General features: G+C 52.1%; 1 protein-coding gene across 1 annotated transcript in view; it reads right to left on the bottom strand.

Annotated features, from left to right (window-relative positions):
• CACNA1I (calcium voltage-gated channel subunit alpha1 I) overlaps positions 1 to 19,448 on the bottom strand; it is a 137,063-nt gene that overhangs the window by 84,393 nt on the left and 33,222 nt on the right. The window contains exons 3-4 of the mRNA XM_023222216.2: positions 12,072 to 12,183; positions 10,227 to 10,360 (exon numbers count right to left, since the gene is read on the bottom strand). Of these exons, the coding sequence (XP_023077984.1) occupies positions 10,227 to 10,360; positions 12,072 to 12,183 (246 nt within the window). The remainder of the gene's footprint in view (positions 1 to 10,226; positions 10,361 to 12,071; positions 12,184 to 19,448) is intronic.

Raw genomic sequence — 19,448 nt, 5'->3', positions numbered from 1 at the left:
GGGTGGGCCTTCACCTCCGTCTGGCCTATAGGAGCTCTGCCCACCCCTCCCTCAGTGATTGGCTTACGGATGAGCACGTGCCCCACGCCAGCCAATCCAAGCCAAAGAGGCTCAGTTTTGGTACTGGTTGGAACTGCTGGGAAAGCAAAGGTGTCTCTGAACTGGAGGGAGTCTGCTCTGAGCCCCGAGCTGCCTGCCACCACCCTGCCACCAAGAGAGCTCCAGGGATGGAAGTCAGCACAGACTAGCAGAGCTGTGGGATGGGAGCACATACCATCTAGAGACATCTTTCAGGATTCTAGAGCAAGCGGGCCCTGAAGCTGGAGACCTCTTGGCTTTTCAGTAGAGGAGATGGTAGACTCCCTTAAACCAGGTTCAGAGTTTCCGTCCCATGTAACAGAGATAGTCCTTCCCGATTCATGATTGACTCGTGTCAGGCACCTCAGCCCGTGGCCAGAGAATCTCTGGTGACTTCCCCCAACATCACACATGGCAGCTACCATCCTGTTTCCATGGAAACGAGCCTCTACAGTGACCATCACCCTCTCTCCCACCCCATCCCATATGCAAATGAGAATAACACAGTAAGGTTCCCACTGGAACCTTCCCCAGTCCACGCCCACCCAACGGCAGCTCAGCTTAAAGAAAATGGCTCCAGATATCCTCTCCCCAGCTCTTTAGTGCCTGGGTGCAACAGACAGGAAACAAACATGTAATGATGCCTCCACAGCTCTGGGGACTTCAGGATGACTAGCCTTGGCCCTGCCCTCAGAGCACCCAGTGCATCTGAGCATCCACAGCCACAGGGCAGACAGACCTGTAAGTCCAGGATAGATCAGAGTGTACAATCAATGACAATACCAGAAGGGTGCCCTGGGCTTCAAGACATTCGGATGGCTTCCGGTACCCACCAATAGTGCACACAGAGCTGTGCAGGAAGGCCAGCTCCAAAGGCTTCTGGGCATCCCAGTGATGGCCTTCTGATCCCTATGACTACACCGGATCTGCTGGCAGGCACTGGGCTCTGTGGAACTTGCATAGGTTGGTATTGACGTTAAGAGATCTCAACAGAGCCCTGCCCCTGCCCAGCCAGTGCAGGCAGAGCTCCAGAAGCTCTGACCAGGGCTTGGAGACATGGTCTAGCCACAGCTTTGGCAGAGGGTGAGTGAAGAAACTGAGGCTTGAGGAATGTGGCTGACTCGGAGTGCCCCCACGATGTGCATTCTCTCTCTTTTGACCTTATCTGACCCCAGGGAACAACTCTTGTTTGATTTAACCAAGTTTAATGCTTTGTGCTTTCCTAGCCTCGCTGCAGCTCAGGTGTCCATCAGACCCAGTTCCGACCAAATGCACTGGGGAAGGGAAGGATCCTGGAAAGAATATCTCATTTTCCTGACCCAAGTGGACATGTCCTGTCACTCTTCACCCTTCCTTCCTGTCTAATTCAGACATGACACCCACGGCTTCACCAGCTGCCTTGTGACCATGAAATAAAGGCCTGGAAAATCACAAGGATGTCAGCCCCCACACTGCAGAACTATCACCAGTAACCAGAACTTTGTGTTATGTCAGAAAAAAAACATTATTCAGGATTCAGGATTTGCTTAAACCACTGTTGGTTGGGTTTTCTATTACTTGCAGCCAAATGCATCCCAGACAAATACACCCAGCAAGTCACACTGAACCAGTACTCAATCCTAGCTGGTGGAGCTAAGCTTCCTGGGTTCAACTCCTGACTCTGCCCCTTACCAGCCTGTGACTTCACGCAAGTTACTTCCTGTCACTGCCTCATCTGTGAGGTGGAACTGACCACAGCCCTCACAGGGCTTGTCTGACCGTTCAACAAGATGATGCACAGTGTGAGTACTCAGCAGTCAGCGTCCTTATTTTTATCACACTCCTGGAGGAGGCATCAGAGAATTAAATTCCCTTTGCCTTTTAAAGTCCCACTGATGGGGCACTTTGGACAAAAGGAACTCTCAGCCAGCAACCTCAGCAGGGACATACCTGCCTGATCTTTCTAGAAAGCCCTAGCCCAGAGCTGAGGAACAATTCTTAGTGGCTTTTTGTTTCCCAAGAGCCTGTAAGAGTCAGGGTGGAGAAGCTGTTCCCAGCATGCATTCCAGAGACCATGTTTCCAGGGTACAATAAATACTTTTTTTTGTCTTTTCTTTTTCTTTTTTTTTTTTTTTTTTTTTGGAGACAGGATCTCACTCTGTGTCACCCAGGCTGGAATGTAGTGGCGCAATCTTGGCTCACTGCAACCTCTGCCTCCCAGCCTCAAGTACTCAAGTAATCCTCCCACCTCAGCCTCCTGAGTAGCTGGGACTACTATAGACACCCCCCCTTTTTTTTTTTTTTTTTTTTTTTTTTAAGCTGGGGTTTCACCATGTTGCCCAGGCTGGTCTCAACCTTCTGAGCTCAAGCAATCCATTCACCTCGGCCTCCCAAAGTGCTGGAATTACAGGCAAGAGCCACTGCACTCAGCCCAGGATACAGTAAGTCCTAACCCAGCCTCACCTTCTCACTCTCTAGCCAAAGTGCTAAGTTACTGATGTTATTGGTGTCTTTATTAATACTATTAATGATCACAGAAATTCTTTTTTTTTTAAATGTTTTAAAGAGATGGGCTCTCGCTATGTTGCCCAGACTGATCTCAAACTCCTGGGCTCAAGAAATCCTCCCGCCTCAGCCTGCTGAGTAGCTGAAACAATTGCCACACACCACTGGATCAGATGATCACAGATGTTCTTTTTTTTTTGAGACTGAGTCTCACTCTGTCACCCAGACTGGAGTACAGTGGTGCGATCTTAGCTCACTGCAACCTCTCCACCTCCCGGGTTCAAGCTATTCTCCCGCCACCCAAGTAGCTGGGACTACAGGCGCGTGACACTAAATTTGTATTTGTATTTGTATTTGTATTTCTTTCTTTTTTTTTTTTTTTTTTTTTCTTTTTGAGATGTAGTTTCACTCTCATTGCCCAGGCTGGAGTGCAGTGGTGCGATCTGGGCTCATGGCAACCTCCGCCTCCTGGGTTCAAGCAGTTCTCCTGCCTCAATCTCCCAAGTAGCTGGAATTACAGGTGTCCACCACCTTGCCCAGCTAATTTTTTTGTATTTTTAGAAGAGACAGGTTTTCACCATGTTGGTCTTGAACTCCTGACCTCAGGTGATCCACCTGCCTTGGTCTCCCAAAGTGCTGGGATTATAAGTGTGAGCCACCATGCCCGGACTAATTTTTGTATTTTTAGTAGAGATGGGGTTTCATCATGTTGGCCAGGCTGGTCTCAAACTCCTGACCTCAGGTGATCTGCCCCCCTCAACCTCCCAAAGTGCTGGGATTATAGGCATGAGCCACAGGGCCCAGCCAATCACAGAACTTCTTACATAGAGTTCCCACTGTTCTGTTCACAAAGTACTTCTACCTGTCATGAGAATTATTCCAATCCTGGACACAGATGCAGAGATAGAGCCCTCCCTATTGCTCTTCCCCTTCCTGTGGTTCCCAGACTGGGAATCATGACCTCTACCTTTCAGTGCTCCTGATTAGGGGCTGCTGTGACAGTCAAATGAGCTGTAGTTTCTCCATAGGTGGCCCACAGACCACATCAGGGCCACCTGGACGTTTGGTTAAAATGCAGATTTCTAGGCTCTGCCATGCCTGCTGGTAGTGGATCCCTGAGCTAAGGACCAGAAATCTGCATGTTAACGCATGCCCCAGTGATCCTGCTGCTCCCTGAAGTTGGAGGAGCATTGAGAAGGGGTGAAAGGCTATGCATGTGTTTGGGGAGTGGGGTGGTGGCCCATTCCTGATCTGTGCACACCCCTCCCTCAGCTGTTCCATTCTCCACACAGTCAGAAGCTTTCCAAGTCTGTAAGGTAGCTCCTGTTCTATGTACTCATCCAAGTCAGGGCTCACATCAGCCATGTCCTTGGCAAGCCTCATTCTGGAGAGGTCCCAGCAGACTCACCCTCTACCCCTGGCTCACCCCCAGAGACCAGACAGCAGAATTATTGGGGAAGCTTTTAACAGAAGTGCCCAGGTCCCTCCCCACAGGTGGCAATGGCCATTTTGTTTCTGGTTGGGGGAGGAGACAGCATTACCAGCATGATGCACCAAGGGAGATATATAGATAAAGAACATCTCAAGTTTAACAAGAATGTGATTGAATAGTTCATGACCTCCTAATGGACAGAGGCAGAAAAGTGTAGCTTAAATGATAAGACAAAGAGTTGGGACTGGCCAGACACAGTGGCTCACGCCTGTAACCCCAGCATTTTGGGAGGCCGAGGAGGGTGGATCACTTGAGGTCAGGAGTTCAAGACCAGCCTGGCCAACATGCTGAAACCCCATCTCTACTAAAAATACAAAACTTAGCCAGGCATGGTGGCACATGCCTATAATCCCAGCTACTCGGGAGGCTGAGGCATGAGAATTGCTTGAACCTGGGAAGCTGAGGTTGCAGTGAGCCGAGATGATGCCACTACACTCCAGCCTGGGCAATAGAGAGAGACCCTGTCTCGAAAAATCATAATAAATAAAAGAGTTGGGTTCAACCAAACACGAATAGAGATGATGACAGGGGCTTTGTCACACACTGGAAGAGTCTAGTGCGGTGCCACAGGACTCGCTGTCCTGAGCTGCGCGAGTACAGGAAGTGCATGGAATGGGCGGCTGCCTCAGGACTCCAAGAGGCCACGGTGAGATGAAATCAACAGCAATACGTGCAAAGTTTGTCACGTGGGTTTTAAAAATCACCGACTTAGTTCCAGGGTGGGAAAGACCTGGTTTGGAGAGTGAATGTGACCTGAGGGCAAAAGGGAGCATGACCACTCCCCAGGTCACCGCAATCCCACATTTCACTGGGGCAAGAACAGCCCATTCGCTCTACCCCATAAGCCGTCATTGGGAGGGTGGGATCCCGTTCTCCTGCCAGGGACAGAGACAGCCTGAAGCAAGTCCAGCAGATGAGGGATGAACGCTGTCCTTTGACAAACAATAGAGGGCTGGGGACATTTCATCTGGAAGGGGAGACTTGAGGAGGACAGGAACTGCCCCCCAACTTCTGAAGGACAGCTGTGAGTTTGTCAGTGACACCATCCCTGCAGCCTCGGGGCCTTTCCTGTGCAATCAAGCCCATGTCCCTTCTCTGGTCTCATCTCTTAGGACCCACCCCACGGAAACCCTGGGCTCCAGCATCCCCTGCCACTCACCCTTCCCTTCCTCATACGCCCCTTCGAGCCTCCCACATGCTTCCCCCTGCCTGAAACTCCCTTTCCCCCAGCTCTCTGCCTGACCAGCTCTTACCTATCCCAGGTCTGTCCCTCAGGGTGACATACAGAGACACCCCTCCCCCAGTCAAAAGCAGGGCCCCATTCCATGACCTGATGGCCCTCTATACTTCTTGATGACAGCATGGAGCCCAATTTAGACTTTAGCTGTGGTGATATGTTTTATTTCTGTTTTCCAAACTGAAAGTTCCATGAAATCACAAAGGGCATGTCTTGTTCATCTTCGTGCCCCCACTGCCCTGCCCAAGGTCTGGCATGTAGTAGATGCTCAATAAAGGTCGATTGAATGAATGAATGAATGAATGGTACCATCCGGTGGGAGCCACAGGAAGATCAGTTTCAGCTCCGTGAAAGAAAGCTTTCTAGTGCATTCGGATGTCCTAGTCTGAGACCAGCCGCCTGGTGAGGCACTGCGCTCCCTGCAGGGGCAGCCTGGGAACAGAGGCAGGCCCCGGTATCAGACACATCTGCCATAAGGGTTACACCAGATGTGGAGATGAAGGCCGTGACCTCTAAGGAACCTTCCACCTCGGAGGTGTATGTCTGCCTCCACAGCTTGAAGAAAGAGCCAGTGATTAATTTGGGGAAGGGGAGGTACAGGAAGGGAGGAAATAGGCTGGTTATTTGGGAAACAGAACATTTGTAACACCATGCCTGGGTGGGACTGCAGGGGATGGGTGGGCGGCTCTGGGGACAGGTCTTGGGTGGGAGGGGGACTGGAGAGCTGGGCTCTGGAGCCAGGGTTGTGACTCCCCATCCTGTCCTCTCCACCCACGCCGTCCCTGGACACAAAGGACAGGAACGACCTTGAGCATGGGGTGGTCCTGTTCACCTGAGCTCCCAAATCCAGCACATAGCTGGGCAGTGAGAGTGCTCATGACTCTAGCAAAAAAGTCAGCTGAGCATGGTGGCTCACACCTGTAATCCCAGCGTTTCGAGAGGCCAAGGTGGGAGGATCACTGAACCCAGGAGGTCACATAGTGAGGCCTTGTCTCTACAAAAAAATTAAAAAGTAAAAAAAAAAAAAAAAAAATTAGCCGGGCATGGGGCATACGCCCGTAGTCCCAGCTACTTGGGAGGCTGAAGTGGGAGGATCACCTGAGTCCAGGGAGGGCGAGGCTGCAGTAAGCTGCGATCGCACCACTGCACTCCAGCCTGGGTGACAGAATGAAACTGTCTCAAAAAAAGTCTCCTTTGCATCTATCCCCCAGCCAGGACCACCTACATCATTGTGGGACTTGGTGCAAAGTGAAGATGCAGGGCCCCTTGTTCATAAATGATTAAGAATTTCAAAATAGTGACAGCAGAGTATGAACCCAAGCGTGGGGCCCTGTGTGACTGCACACATTGCATGTCGGCCCCATGCCCAGCCCTCCCTGATCTCCCAAGAGTGCTGGCCTGCAGACCTCGCCTCATTCAGCCCCCATCTCGAGGGCCAAGAGAAGATGTCAAACTGAGAGCTCACCATGAAGCTGAAGCTAGGCAGCTCTTCACTCTGCTCAGCTTAGAGCCTCATCGTCTTTATTTATAAATAAAGCAGACAGCAGTAAATAAATAATACGAGCAGACAGGAAAGAATCGCTAAGCAATACAAAATGCTTCAAGTCAAAAGGGCAGCGTGGGGGTGCCCATGGGAGTCAGACAGTGGAGCCAGCAGAACAAATGACTTCCCTGAAACAAGAGTTAGGAAAAATTATCCTAGAACTTGGAAATATGGCAAAGGGAAGGCACTATTTCTCACAATGTCATTTTGAAGCATAATTTAACATGCCATTTAAAGATTATTTCATTATCCAGGGGGAATATACTTTTGTTTGATTCACAATTTCCTGTTCACTAAAGGTCTGGATGTTGTGAAATTACATTTTAACTTGTAGATTTTTATCTGGCAGATGTATGTGATTTCTGCCCAAAAGAAAACTCCAAAGGTTATGGTTTATTACCCTGTAGGTCGTTAACCAGCTTTGACTCCAATCTCACTTTCTTCCTACATTATTTCTCCAATGTCTGTTTTCCTAATTCTGCTGATTATCATCTGCTGAGTTTCTACTCCTTAACGAGCTGGATAAATCTCTCATATATGTTCATTCTAAGATTTGTGTAAGAGTCACTTTTTTTACCTTTTCAGAAATTATACTTTGATACAGGGTACTTCCAGAATCATGAAAAGACTTTTAAGAAGCCTAATTAGTATATAAGGAGATTCAGGTGAATATTGTATTTATAAAACAAGAACAGTCATCCATAAAACAAGAACAGGCACAAGGTGCTCTGAAAAACAAGAAATCCAAAAACAAGAAGTGCTCCTGAGAATTAAAAAGACACTGAGTAAATGAATTATTCCATAGGGGCAGTAAATAGGGGAAAGGACATTGCTGAAAAGCCCACTTGTGATTCAGAAGCCTAAGTCAAAGATTTCTCTCATATTACAGACAAAATCTGTGAAAGAAAAGAGCAAAGCCATGCAGAAAAGATAGAGGATAGAATTATCTATATAATGTGAATTCCAGAAGGAGATAGCAGAGAATAATGGGCCATAGCCAAAGAAGAGATGGAAGAACCTTCTTCTGAGATGAAGGAAAGCATGAATCTTTTTTCTTTTCTTTCTTTTTTATTTTTTAGACAGGGTCCCGCTTTGTTGAAGACTAGAGTGCAATGGCACGACCACTGCTCACTGCAGCCTTGACCTCCTGGGCTCAAGGGATACTCCAGCCTCAGCCTCCTGAGTAGCTGGGACTACAGGAGTGTACACCACACCCAGCTAATTTTTTATTTTTTGTAGAGATGGGGTCTCACTTATATTGCCCAGGCTGGTCTCAAACTCCTAGGCTCAAGGAATCCTCTTGCCTTGACCTCTCAAAATGCTGGGATTACAGGGGTAAGCTACTGCACGTGGCCAAAAGCACCAGTCTTGAGTTCTCTAAGGTCCCACTTAGATCTGCCCTAGAGAAAGGTCTGATCCTGAAGGTAAAGAGAAAAGCCCACAAGCTTCTAGTCAGGAAAAAGAAGGTCATCTTCCAAGAAACAGGAACCAGACCTATACTGGACTCACGTGCAATACTATAGTGTAGGTTTGAATGGCAGGATGTGTGCAAGGTTCTGACTCTAGAACATCACAAATAACTGTCCTCCACACTCAAAGATCAAAGGAATATATGTCTGGACAGGCAAGATTGAAAAATGACACTATCCAAACATCTTTTCTTTAAAAAAAAAAAAAAAAAAAAAACTACTTAAGGATGTTTTCCAGCCAAACCAGAATAAGAATGAAAATGAAGAACGTGACTAAGAGGAGGATACAGTGCTCAGGAAACCACAGGAAACCAGAGTAGCTTCCATTCAGGTCTAAGTGACTGTTGACAATGTGGTTGTAAAACTGAATACAGCGATTGAGAGAAGATGCTTAGAGGCCAGGTGTGGTGGCTTACACCTGTAATCCCAGCACTTTGGGAGGCTGAGGTGGGAGGACTGCTTGAACCCAGGAGTTCAAGACCAGCCTGGGCAACATAGTGAGACCCTGTCTCTACAGAAAAGAAAAGAAAAAAGAAAAGAAAAATTAGCCAGGGTTGGTGGCACATGCCTGCAATCCCAGCTACTCAGAAGGCTGAGGTGGGAGGATCCTTTGAGCCTGGTAAGTCAAGGCTGGAGTGAGCTGTGATTGCATCACTGCACTCCAACCTGGGTGACAGAGTGAGACCCTGTCTCAAAAAAGGAAGGAAGGAAGGAAGGAAGGAAGGAAGGGAGGGAGGGAGGGAAGGAGGGAGGGAGGGAGGGAGGGAGGGGAAGGAAGAGAAGGGGAGAGGGAGGGAGGGCAAACAAGCTTAGAAGAGGTGTAACTTTTTTAAAACCCTGATGAAACAAATCACCTCACTTCAGAACATATCTGTGGAATTTAGCAGATACTTGATGGGATTCTCACACCCTGATTGCCCATCTCAGCCGTGAGTCTACTCAATGGAAAAGGTCACACCTCAATAGCATTCTACACACAAGGTCACACACATACACTGACAGACACACTCACACATCTTCTCTCGCACACACACTTACAGCCTGCAGCCTTTTTCTCTATCCTCTGCCCTAATAATGACCCATCCCTGGGCATGACGACTGTCTCCTCATCCTTCAGCTCTCCGTGTCACCTCCTCAGAAAGCCCTCAAGCCCCAAGTCCCCAGCTTGGCTCAGTCAGGCCCCTGTGTTAAATGCTCTCAGCAAACCACATGCTTTGCCCAGCGCTCTGGTCCCAGTGTGTGAAGGCACACCCACTGGCATAGCAGGTGTAGGAGTAGGAAGGACAAGGCCTGGGTCTGGTTTGCCCTCCTCCTTGCCCCCAGCAGCTAGGATGGTGCCAACACTGGGGAGCAAGTTGTTCAGTCCCTGGTAGGTGGATAAATGCATGGATGGGCTTGACCCAGGAAAGCAGGCACAAGGCCCAGAGCAGGGTCCGAGACACTCCAGATGGGCTCAGCTGTAACCAGGCCTGTCCCTGATGGCAACTTGTGTCTTGTAGAAATAACCACAGTCTGGAGTCAGACAGTGCTTGAGTCTGTGCTCGGTCTCTGGCGTGATGAGTGATCCAGGATAGCTATCCTAACAGCTAGCATTTATTGGGTGCTCATTTTGACGCAGCTACTATTATTATTCCCCTTTTCAGAAGAGGAAATGAAAGCTCAGAGCGCGTCAGTGGCTCTCTCAAGGTCATATCGTTAATTAGCATAAACACACCCAGTATCCGCTGGCAGTGCTAGAGGACGCACAACTTAGGAAGGGAGGAAAGAACGTCTGTCTGGCCATCATTCCTCCCAGCCCAGGGGTCCAGGAGGGTCCCACGCATCACCGTGAAGCTTCATCACCATCAGCAAGAAGCCCTTCATTCTCTCAATTATTCCTGGTGTGCACCCGAGGCTAGGACCTGCCTGGCGGGTGCTACCTACCCTGCCATGACGATGAAGAAATCCAGGCGGTTCCATGTGTCCCCGAGGTAGCACTTCTTGCCAAAAATCCCCAGGGCCACCATCTTGAGCACCATCTCCATGGCAAAGAAGATAAAGATGAAGTCATCGAAGACCTACAGGGACAGCAGGAGGGAAGCAAGGGACAGGGTGAGGTTGCAGAGCAGGGCCCAGGGGCTACAGCCACAGGGTGAGGTGGGGACACCACATGGATGCAAGGGGCCTGGGAAATACGCGGAAACTCCTCCTGGGCAGAAGGAGAACCTCAGTGATCCCGGTCCAGTGCAGTCATTTCACAGATGAGGAGACTGTGGCCGAGAGAGGGGAATGAATTTGCCCAAGGTCGTACAGCCCATTCTGTCTGTTCCCTAAGCCTGGAAACAGATAGAAGAGCCCCAGATAGGGGTGGGGTGAGGGGCCATCCCATATTCTCCCTGATAATTACCAAGCACTGGCTACACACGTGACCCCCATTCTCTCTCCTAATTCTCCCAAGGACCCCATGGATAGTCCCATTTTACAAATGAGAAAACAGAGACTCAGAGAGGTTAAGCAACTTGCCCCACAGGTAACACAGCAGATAAGTGGCAGAACCAGGATTGAAACTCCAGTGGATCTGACCTCAAAGCCCCCACAGAAGGAGCTGTCTCAAAGCAGCCCCCGGGTACAGGCTTCGGTGTTGCCTTCCTCTGCCCACAAAGGAGGCTCAGGTGACATTATGCTTCCTGAGGGCGGGGCCTGGGTGGAATTCCTGTTTCCAGGATTAGTGAGGGCTGCAGTCAACTCAATTCAACAAACAGGTGCCACACACCTACTGTGTGCCAGGGCTAGGCCAGTGGTGAGGACACAGAGGTGCACGTTCAGTGAATTCACCATGAGGCTAACCGGGCCTGGGGCCCGGGGCTGCTGAGGAGCTTGTTACCCACTCGGACCCCAGACCCACCCAGAGATTCTGCTTCAGCAGGTCTGAGATAGGGTCAGGGGTCTGGATTTTTGCCAAGTGTTCCGGGAGACTCTGGCCCAGTGCTGCCTGGGAGTTACTGAGTCCTACAGAAACCCAAGAGGCAGAAAGCAATTCCTCCCGGGAGGAATCTGGCTTTCCCAGGGAGAGGCACTGAGTGTTTCCACATCTCTAAAATGGGTACAACCCTGACATCTGTGCTACCCGTATACATGCTCCGCACGGGGTTATGTCAGGTACCAAAGGTCAAGCCCTACCCCAAGACCTCAGGAGATAACAGAATGTGAAACCAGAGGCCCACTCCTAAAGGGCATCTAGGGCTGGGCGTGAACTCGGCCTCTAGTCCAAGAGCATGGGGGAGGAAGTGCAGGTTGTAGGCAGAGGAGAGTCGGGGTCACTGTGCTTTGCAGGTATGCATGAAGGGGGTGCAGGAGAAGGCTGGTGAGAGCACCTGGGTGGGAGAAGATTGAGGCCTGGACGAAGGCAGAGGCCCCAAGCTGGAGAGGAGAGATAAAAGGGAGAGAGGATCCGAAGGGTAATAGGAAGACCAGTTGGGAGTGAGGAAGGGTCAGCCAAGTGAGTGCGGCTGGTGGCGGCTGAGTGCGGCAACGCGCCTGATAGGGCAGCGCAGGATGCCGAAGGGCACGGAGCAGGGGCGGGGCATGGGGCGGGGCATGGGGCGGGGAACGGGCAGGGCAAAAGCCAGGACATAGGGCGGGGCGTGGAGTGGGCGGGGCATAGGCCGGGTCCTGGTGGATGGGGGTGGGGCGGGGCGGGGCGGGGCGAGGCGGGCAGTGGGGCGGGGCGGGGCGAGGCGGGCAGTGGGGCGGGGCGGGGCGGGCAGTGGGGCAGGGCAGCCGGCTCACCTGCAGGATCTTGCAGCGGTCAGATAGGCAGTCCATGTCGTCGCACGGCTGGTACATGCCAAGTGTCACGCAGTTCAGCAGGATCACCAGCATGCTGACACATTCAAACCACGTGCACACCAAGTCAAGGACAAAGCAGCAGGTGGGACCGTGCCCGTGGGGGCTGGGGTACACCCCAGAGTGTAATACCCCCCACCCACCACACACACAGGTATACACCCCATTCCTCGTTCTTCTCCCTCTGGGTGCCATCCCTGAAACAGCTCAAAGCCCGTGGTGCCAGTGTGCCCCCATCACAACAGACATGGCCATATGCACCAAACCCACCAGGACCCCAGTTGCAGGACTCCGCTCCTTGTCCAGCCTGAGAGCTCCCCTCAGGCCCAGAGAAGGGAGTTCCCGGAAGCCTGGCTGTTAGGGAACTCTGAGCTATCCCAGCCTCTCCACCCCAACCACCACCCTCTGACTGTCACTGCCTCCGTTCTCTGACCACCTTTCCCTCCCCTGACCCATGTTCCCTCCTTCTCCTCCAACGCCTGGGTCTGGAGCCAGCAGAAGGCCCTCCAGTGAGGCTGAGATTGGCTGGATGGCCCCATCCTTCCCTCCTTGCCCACTGCCACGGTTAGGGCTCAGGTAGGGTTCATCACCTAACTCCAAAACACCCGCACCAAGCCCAGCCCTGGCCTGCACCACATAGGGTGGGGCTGGGCCCCCTCAGGCCTGGTCAGGCAGAAAGACTCCTGCCACAGAAGGGATCCAGAGCCGGCCGTGAACCTGGCCTTGGGCGGGGCCTCTGGGCACAGCTTGCAGCTGGGGTGAGTGGGCTCCCCTCCTGCACCTGGCCAGGCTGCTCTCCTCACCACTGCTGAGAGCCCCTCCATGAATGCCGTCCTCCCTCCCTCCCAGGCCAACTCCTACCCATCCTTAGAACACAGCCTGCAGTGTCCAGCCCCGCCACTCTCGATCCTCCCAGTCACAGGACCAGGAAGGTCAGGCCTCAAGGAACTCAGGGCTGTGTCACTCCCAGCCCCCACCTGTCATACCAATGAGAAATCCGAGCCCTGCTCAGATCTCCTGAACTGGGATCTCCAGTTGACTGAGTCCTGGGGCCTCAGAAAATATGTGCCTACTTGAAAAGAGGCAACCCAGGATGAAATGGACTTGAGCTGCACACAGTATGAATAACTGAGGTTAGACACCCAGGTGAACTTCCAGACCATGCAGCCTGACTGACCTTACAGGCAATGACTGGAATCGGGAGTAGGTTCTCCTTCTCTAAGAGGAGAGATGCTGATAGAACTCACCACACCCCTCCTATGCAGCTCCCTCTCCTCCCCCAGAAACGGAGTGTCAGGAAACAGGGGCTCTCATGCAGTAAAAGCAGCAAACAAGACAACGAAGCCAGGAGACCTGCATTTGAACTCCAGTCCCAGCACTGACTGGCTCTGTGGTCTTCGGCAAGCCCCTCCCTGTCTCTGAACCTGGAAGTCCTCCACCGGATGACCAGGAGCCTCCCCATCAGCCCCCTGGGTCTGCCCTGGCCCCTCCAAACCACCCTCCCTGCAGCAGCAGTGGGCAGTTAAAAACATCAGCGAGACCACCTCCCTCTCCAGCGCAAAACCCTGCCCTGGCTCCCGGCCTCTCTCAGCACAAACTTTGAAGCCCTTGCTCGGCTGCAGGGCCCCGCCCTGACACCCCATCTCCCTCTGCCCTGCCCTGGCTCACTCTGCTCTTACCTCACTGGCTCCTGCTGCTCCTCAGACACACAATGAGTGACATCAGGACACTCTGCCTCAGGGCCTTTGCATATGCTGTTCCCACTTCAAGGGCTGAGCTTCTAGCATCATGGTCACCTCCTCTGAGAAGTCTCCACCCAACCTCATCACCCCCAGCAGCCGCACGCCCTCTTCATGCCCTGCCACTGTCTTGCTGACACACTCATTGTCTCTGCCACTGCTCTAATCTGCATTCCAAGGGGGACAGGGACTTTACACTCATGGCCCTAACATCTAGTAGGTGCTCAATGAACATCTGTCAGATGGATAGATACGGTTGTCCCTCATTATGTGCCATGTCAGTTACCCATGGTCCACTGTGGCCCAAAATTAGGTATGAGTGCGGTACAATAAGAGATTTTGAGAGAGACGGAGAGGGAGACCACATTCACATAACTTTGATTATCACACATGATTCTAATTGTTCTTTTTTTTTTTTTTTTTTGAGACAGAGTTTCACTCTTATTGCTCAGGCTGGAGGGCAATAGCGAGATCCCAGCTCACTGCAACCTCTGCCTCCTGGGTTCAAGTGATTCTCCTGCCTCAGCCTCCCAAGTAGCTGGGATTATAGGCGCCCGCCACCACGCCCAGCTAATCTTTTGTATTTTTAGTAGAGACGGGGTTTCACCATGTTGGCCAGGCTGGTCTTGAACTCCTGACCTCAGGTGATCCACCCACCTTGGCCTCCCAAACTGCTGGGATTACAGGGGTGAGCCACTGTGCCCGGTCTAATTGACCCCATTTTATTTTATTTTTATTTTTATTTTTATTTTTATTATTTATTTATTTTGAGACGGAGTCTTGCTCTGTCGCCAGGCTGGAGTGCAGTGGCGTGATCTCAGCTCACTGCAACCTCCACCTCCCAGGTTCAAGCGATTCCTCTGCCTCAGCCTCCCAAGCAGCTGGGACTATGGGCACGTGCCACCACGCCCAGCTAATTCTTTTGTATTTTAGTAGAGACAGGGTTTCACCATGTTGGCCAGGATGGTCTCGATCTCCTGACTTTGTGATCTGCCCGCCTCGGCCTCCCAAAGTGCTGGGATTACAGGCATGAGCCACCAACGCCCGGCCTGATTGTTCTATTTTATTATTGGTTGCTGCTCATCTCTTACAATGCCTGATTTATAAATTAAACTTTATCCAGGTATGCAGGTATAGGAAAAAAACATAGTAAATATAGGATTCAGTGCTATTTGTGACTTTGGGCATCCACTGGGGGTCTTGGAATGTGTCCCCTATGGGTAAGGGGGGTGCTGCTGTAAATCTCTATGGGCCCTGCCCACTCTAACATCCAGGGACTCGGGAGTGTCTCCAAGCGAGCCCCTCACCCCTCCATTTCAAAGCCCTTGCTCTTAACTGGGATGTAGCCACACCAGCAGCCAAACCCTCAGTGGGACCCCACCCAGAGAGGAGTGAGAGAGGTGACCTGGTTTCCATGGCAACAGCCTCCCTCCCATCCCCAGCCCTGCCCACTTTGGGATGCTGCCTTCTCATGGCCTCTCCTCAGCTCCTCCCGGCCCCAGCCCTGCTCCTTCCTGTGCCCTCACCCCACTGCCACTCTCCCACCACAGCCTGTAATTAATTTCAGTCGCTGCCAGGGCCCCTTCGAGCCTGAGCCTGGCTCCAGCAGCAGCTTCATCATTAATTAGCTTTTTTTGAAGTTCAAACATTCTAATTACCAGAGAACATCCCCCATCCCCCGTCGCTTTTCCCCTTTTCTGGTTGTGCGCTCTCTCCTTCGACCCCCATCCTCTGCTCCCTCTGCCCTTCCTGCCAGTTTCAGGCTCAAAGTGCACTTAACGGTGTCTCTCAGGAGCCTGGTGCCCCTGCTGCCTCCTCAACAAGGCCTTGAGCAGTGGAGGTCAGCAGACCCATTTTACAGATAAGGAAGGCTGAGACACGGGGAAACCAGGGGCCTCTCCCAGGCTGTGCAGCTAGGAGGTACTGGCACAGAGACTCACACCAGGCCTGCCGGACTCCAAGGCCAGCGCTCTCCTCTGTGAAGTACGGCCTGTCTCTGCCCATGGCTCTCCTCCCTCCCCTGAGGCCTCTCAGCCCATCTTCAGTGTCTCTCCCCAGGACCCTGACCCAGCACCCTTTGTATCCCCCAGCTCTGGCCTCTGCCCCTCCAATCAGCCCCACACGATAACCAGGCATTTGCTGTGTGCCCAACACAATTTGAACATTTTCCAAGTGTTATCTCATTTAATCCTCACGGCTCTATTATAAGCCCGATTTACAAATAAGGCAACCAAGACACAAAAGGGAAACAGATTGGCCCAAGGTCACCAGCTGGAAAAGAGCAGAGCTGAGACACAAAACCTCAGGCTGGAGGCTTTTCCTGCCTCCAAGCTGTTTTGCCACTGCCAGGCTAATCTGCCTGAAACACCCTCTCCTGATGCCTCTCTCCTGCTCAAGAACCTCCCATGGCTCCCCCTCACCCTCCCGAGCCTGATACACAAGGCCTCCTAGACTCTCGCCTCAGTGAATCCTTGCAGTCTTACCACTCACTGGCCTTAACACTCACTGAACTCCTCGCTTTCTCCAAACACATGCTCTGCCTGCGCTTTCCCTTTCCTCTACCTCTCCAGCAGACAGACTCTTTCAGAGCCCAGTTCACAGGTCACCTCTTCTTGAAGCTTCCCCGGATGTGCCTCTCACCCCTCACAAGGTGGTGGCTCAGCGTCCTCTCCAGAAGCGCTCCCACCTGCCTTGGCTAGCACATACCACGGTCATGAATTTGGCAGTAACTCTGACGACTGTGTGCCTGGCACCCTAGGGACATGACCTCAGCTCTCACAATCCCCTGGGGACGGATGAGGAACAAGCCTGGAGAGCTGACACCACTCACACAAGGTCACCCAGTCCCCGAGCAGCCCAGCTTGACTCGTGGCAGTGCCGGTGGCCGCTGCACAGCGCTGCCTCTGTGGCTCATCTAACTCGTCCACTGCACTGGGTCCCCCCAGGGCGCAGATGGAGTGGCTTTCATCCCTGGGCCGCTCAGCTTCAGAAATTCAGCGATGGTCGGTCTCAGCCCTTGCCCAGAGGTGCCCGGGGAAATCCCAGATGGCACAGCTTGGGCCCCTTCCAAGAGCCCAGGAGGCTTAGAAGTCAGGCCAGAACTGGCATCGCTGCCCGCGGTTCCTGACACACTCCCCACTGGCTCAGGGATCCAAAGCACCAGCCCTCCTTGAAGTGAAACCAGACAGTGCAGCGTGGTACCCCACACTGAGGGTGGCGGGGGCAGTCAAGGTGTCCAGCTTGAGCCACTCTGCAGCCTGGCCCAACGCCTCATGCTTCCGCCATGAGTCACAAGTGTTGAGGAACTGTCTGAGAACACAGGCAAGCAAAGCTGTGAGGTTTGGAGACAACCTGAGGGAAGCTGGAGCCCCAGGGGCAGCACAGGATTTCCAGGTGACAGAGCGGGCAGGGCTGGAGTGCTAGTGCCACGAGGGCAGGGAGTCTTCAATGACTCCCAACCACCTCTCACAGCGAGACTTGAAGCCCTGCGATGGGCATCTGAGGCCCAGCCGCCTCGCCTACTTCACCCCTCAGGCCCTCACTGCAGTAGGGGTGACCTTTGCCACAGAGCAGCCCTGCCCACGTCGTTAGAGAACAACGGCTCCAATCCCTCATTGCACTGATGGAAAACAGGGGCAGAAACCTGTCCCAGCTCCACAGCAAGCCCAGAGCAGAAATGACACTCAGACAACAGACTCCCCACCCACGGGGGTCCCCAAGCCACAGTCGATTTTTCAAATTCACACGGAAACCCTCCGCATTTCCCCACACACTCGGCACAGCCACAGCACCGTCACTTTAAGCTGATTAGATCCCTGACGGGCAGCCCTGAGCGCCTTTGAGGAACACAGATGGAGAAACAGATCAATGGTGATGCAATCAATCGAGTTTCCTTGGCAGGCAAAGCCATCCCAAGCACACAGGCCTAGGGGAGAAAAACACTCAGGATCCTCGGGCACTGCCGCAGAGCTCCCCAGTGACTCAGCACAGCCTGGGCCCTCAGCCCCACTTCCTACCCATGTCCCCCCACCACACCTCTCAAAGTCTTCAGAACTGGGGTCTCAGAGCTGAGCAGGGGGAATGAATGCGCTTATATTGTGTGCCTGCTGTGTGCCAGGCACCGGCCTACCGATGGTCATAATGGTGACAATCGCAAACTCTTCTTCAGTGACCCTGAGTGTCTGTTTGCCAAGGAGCCTCCAAATCAAACAGCATGCATGGCCAAGTGCAGTGGCTCACACCTGTGATCCCAGCACTTTGGGGGGCCAGGGCGGGTAGATCACCTGAGGTCAGGAGTTCAAGACCAGCCTGGCCAACACGGTGAAACCCTGTCTCTACTGAAAATACAAAAAATTAGCTGGGCATGGTGGCGGGCTCCTGTAATCCCAGCTACTCAGGAGGCTGAGGCAGAAGAATCGCTTGAACCCGGGAGGTGGAGGTTGCAGTGAGCTGAGATTGCACCACTGCACTCCAGCCTGGGTGACACAGTGAAACTCCATCCTAAAAAACAAAAACAAACGGTCGTGCATTATCTCATTTAAACCTTGCAGCCAGCACAGAAGGCAAGAGCCCCAGTAGTTGTGGGCTCCTGGGACCAGGGTTTGCCACATGGTGTGCACCAGAGAGCCCCTTTTATTGTCATCCTCTCTTATAACAGGACCAAGGGGTCTCTCATTGTGGGCTTTAAATAAAAAAAAAAAAAACAAAAAAACAACAAAAAAAGGAAAAGCCACCTCCCCAGGAGAGGACTAAGAATCTCACACTGGTATTACCTGCTGGTTACTTCATATTACCTTAAGCAGAATATAAGAGATATGACCAGGCATAGTGGCTCACACCTATAATCCCAGCAATTTGGGAGGCCGAGGCGGGCAGATCACTTAAGGTCAGAAGTTCAAGACCAACGTGGCCAACATGGCAAAATCCCGTCTCTACTAACAATGACAATACAAAAGTTAGCTGGGCGTGGTGACACGCACCTGTAATCCCAGCTATTCAGGAGGCTGAGGCAGGAGAATCACTCGAACCGAGGAGATGGAGGTTGCAGTAAGCTGAGTTCGTGCTCCTGCACTCCAGCCTGGGTGAAAGAGCGAGACTCCATCTCAAAAACAAAACAAACAAAAGAAAACAAAACAAGAGATGCTAGTATAGACCCTTTGATTGACGTCTGTCCTGTGGCGTACTGAATCTTCATCCACAGGCTTTTGTAAAGAATCCAGGTCGGGCCGGGCATCATAGCTCACATCTGTAATCCCAGAACTTTGGGAGGCCCGGGTGGGCAGATCATTTGAGGTCAGGAGTTCAAGACCAGCCTGGCCAATATAGTGAAACCCCGTCTCTACTAAAAATACAAAAATTAACTGGATGTAGTGGCGTGCATCTGTAATCCCAGCTACTCAGGAGGCTGAGGCAGGAGGATTGCTTGAACCCGGAAGGTGAGGAGGTTGCAGTGAACTGAGATCGTGCCATTGCACTCCAGCCTGGGCAACGAGAGTGAAACTCCATCTCAGGGAAAAAAAAAAAAAAATCCAGGCCAGATGCAGTGCCTCACATCTGTAATCCCAGCACTTTGGGAGGCCAA

The sequence above is a fragment of the Piliocolobus tephrosceles genome, chromosome 19 (assembly GCF_002776525.5).
Source record: "Piliocolobus tephrosceles isolate RC106 chromosome 19, ASM277652v3, whole genome shotgun sequence".
In the NCBI taxonomy this organism is placed as follows: Eukaryota; Metazoa; Chordata; class Mammalia; order Primates; family Cercopithecidae; genus Piliocolobus; species Piliocolobus tephrosceles.
This window is presented reverse-complemented; position numbering and strand designations above follow the sequence as displayed.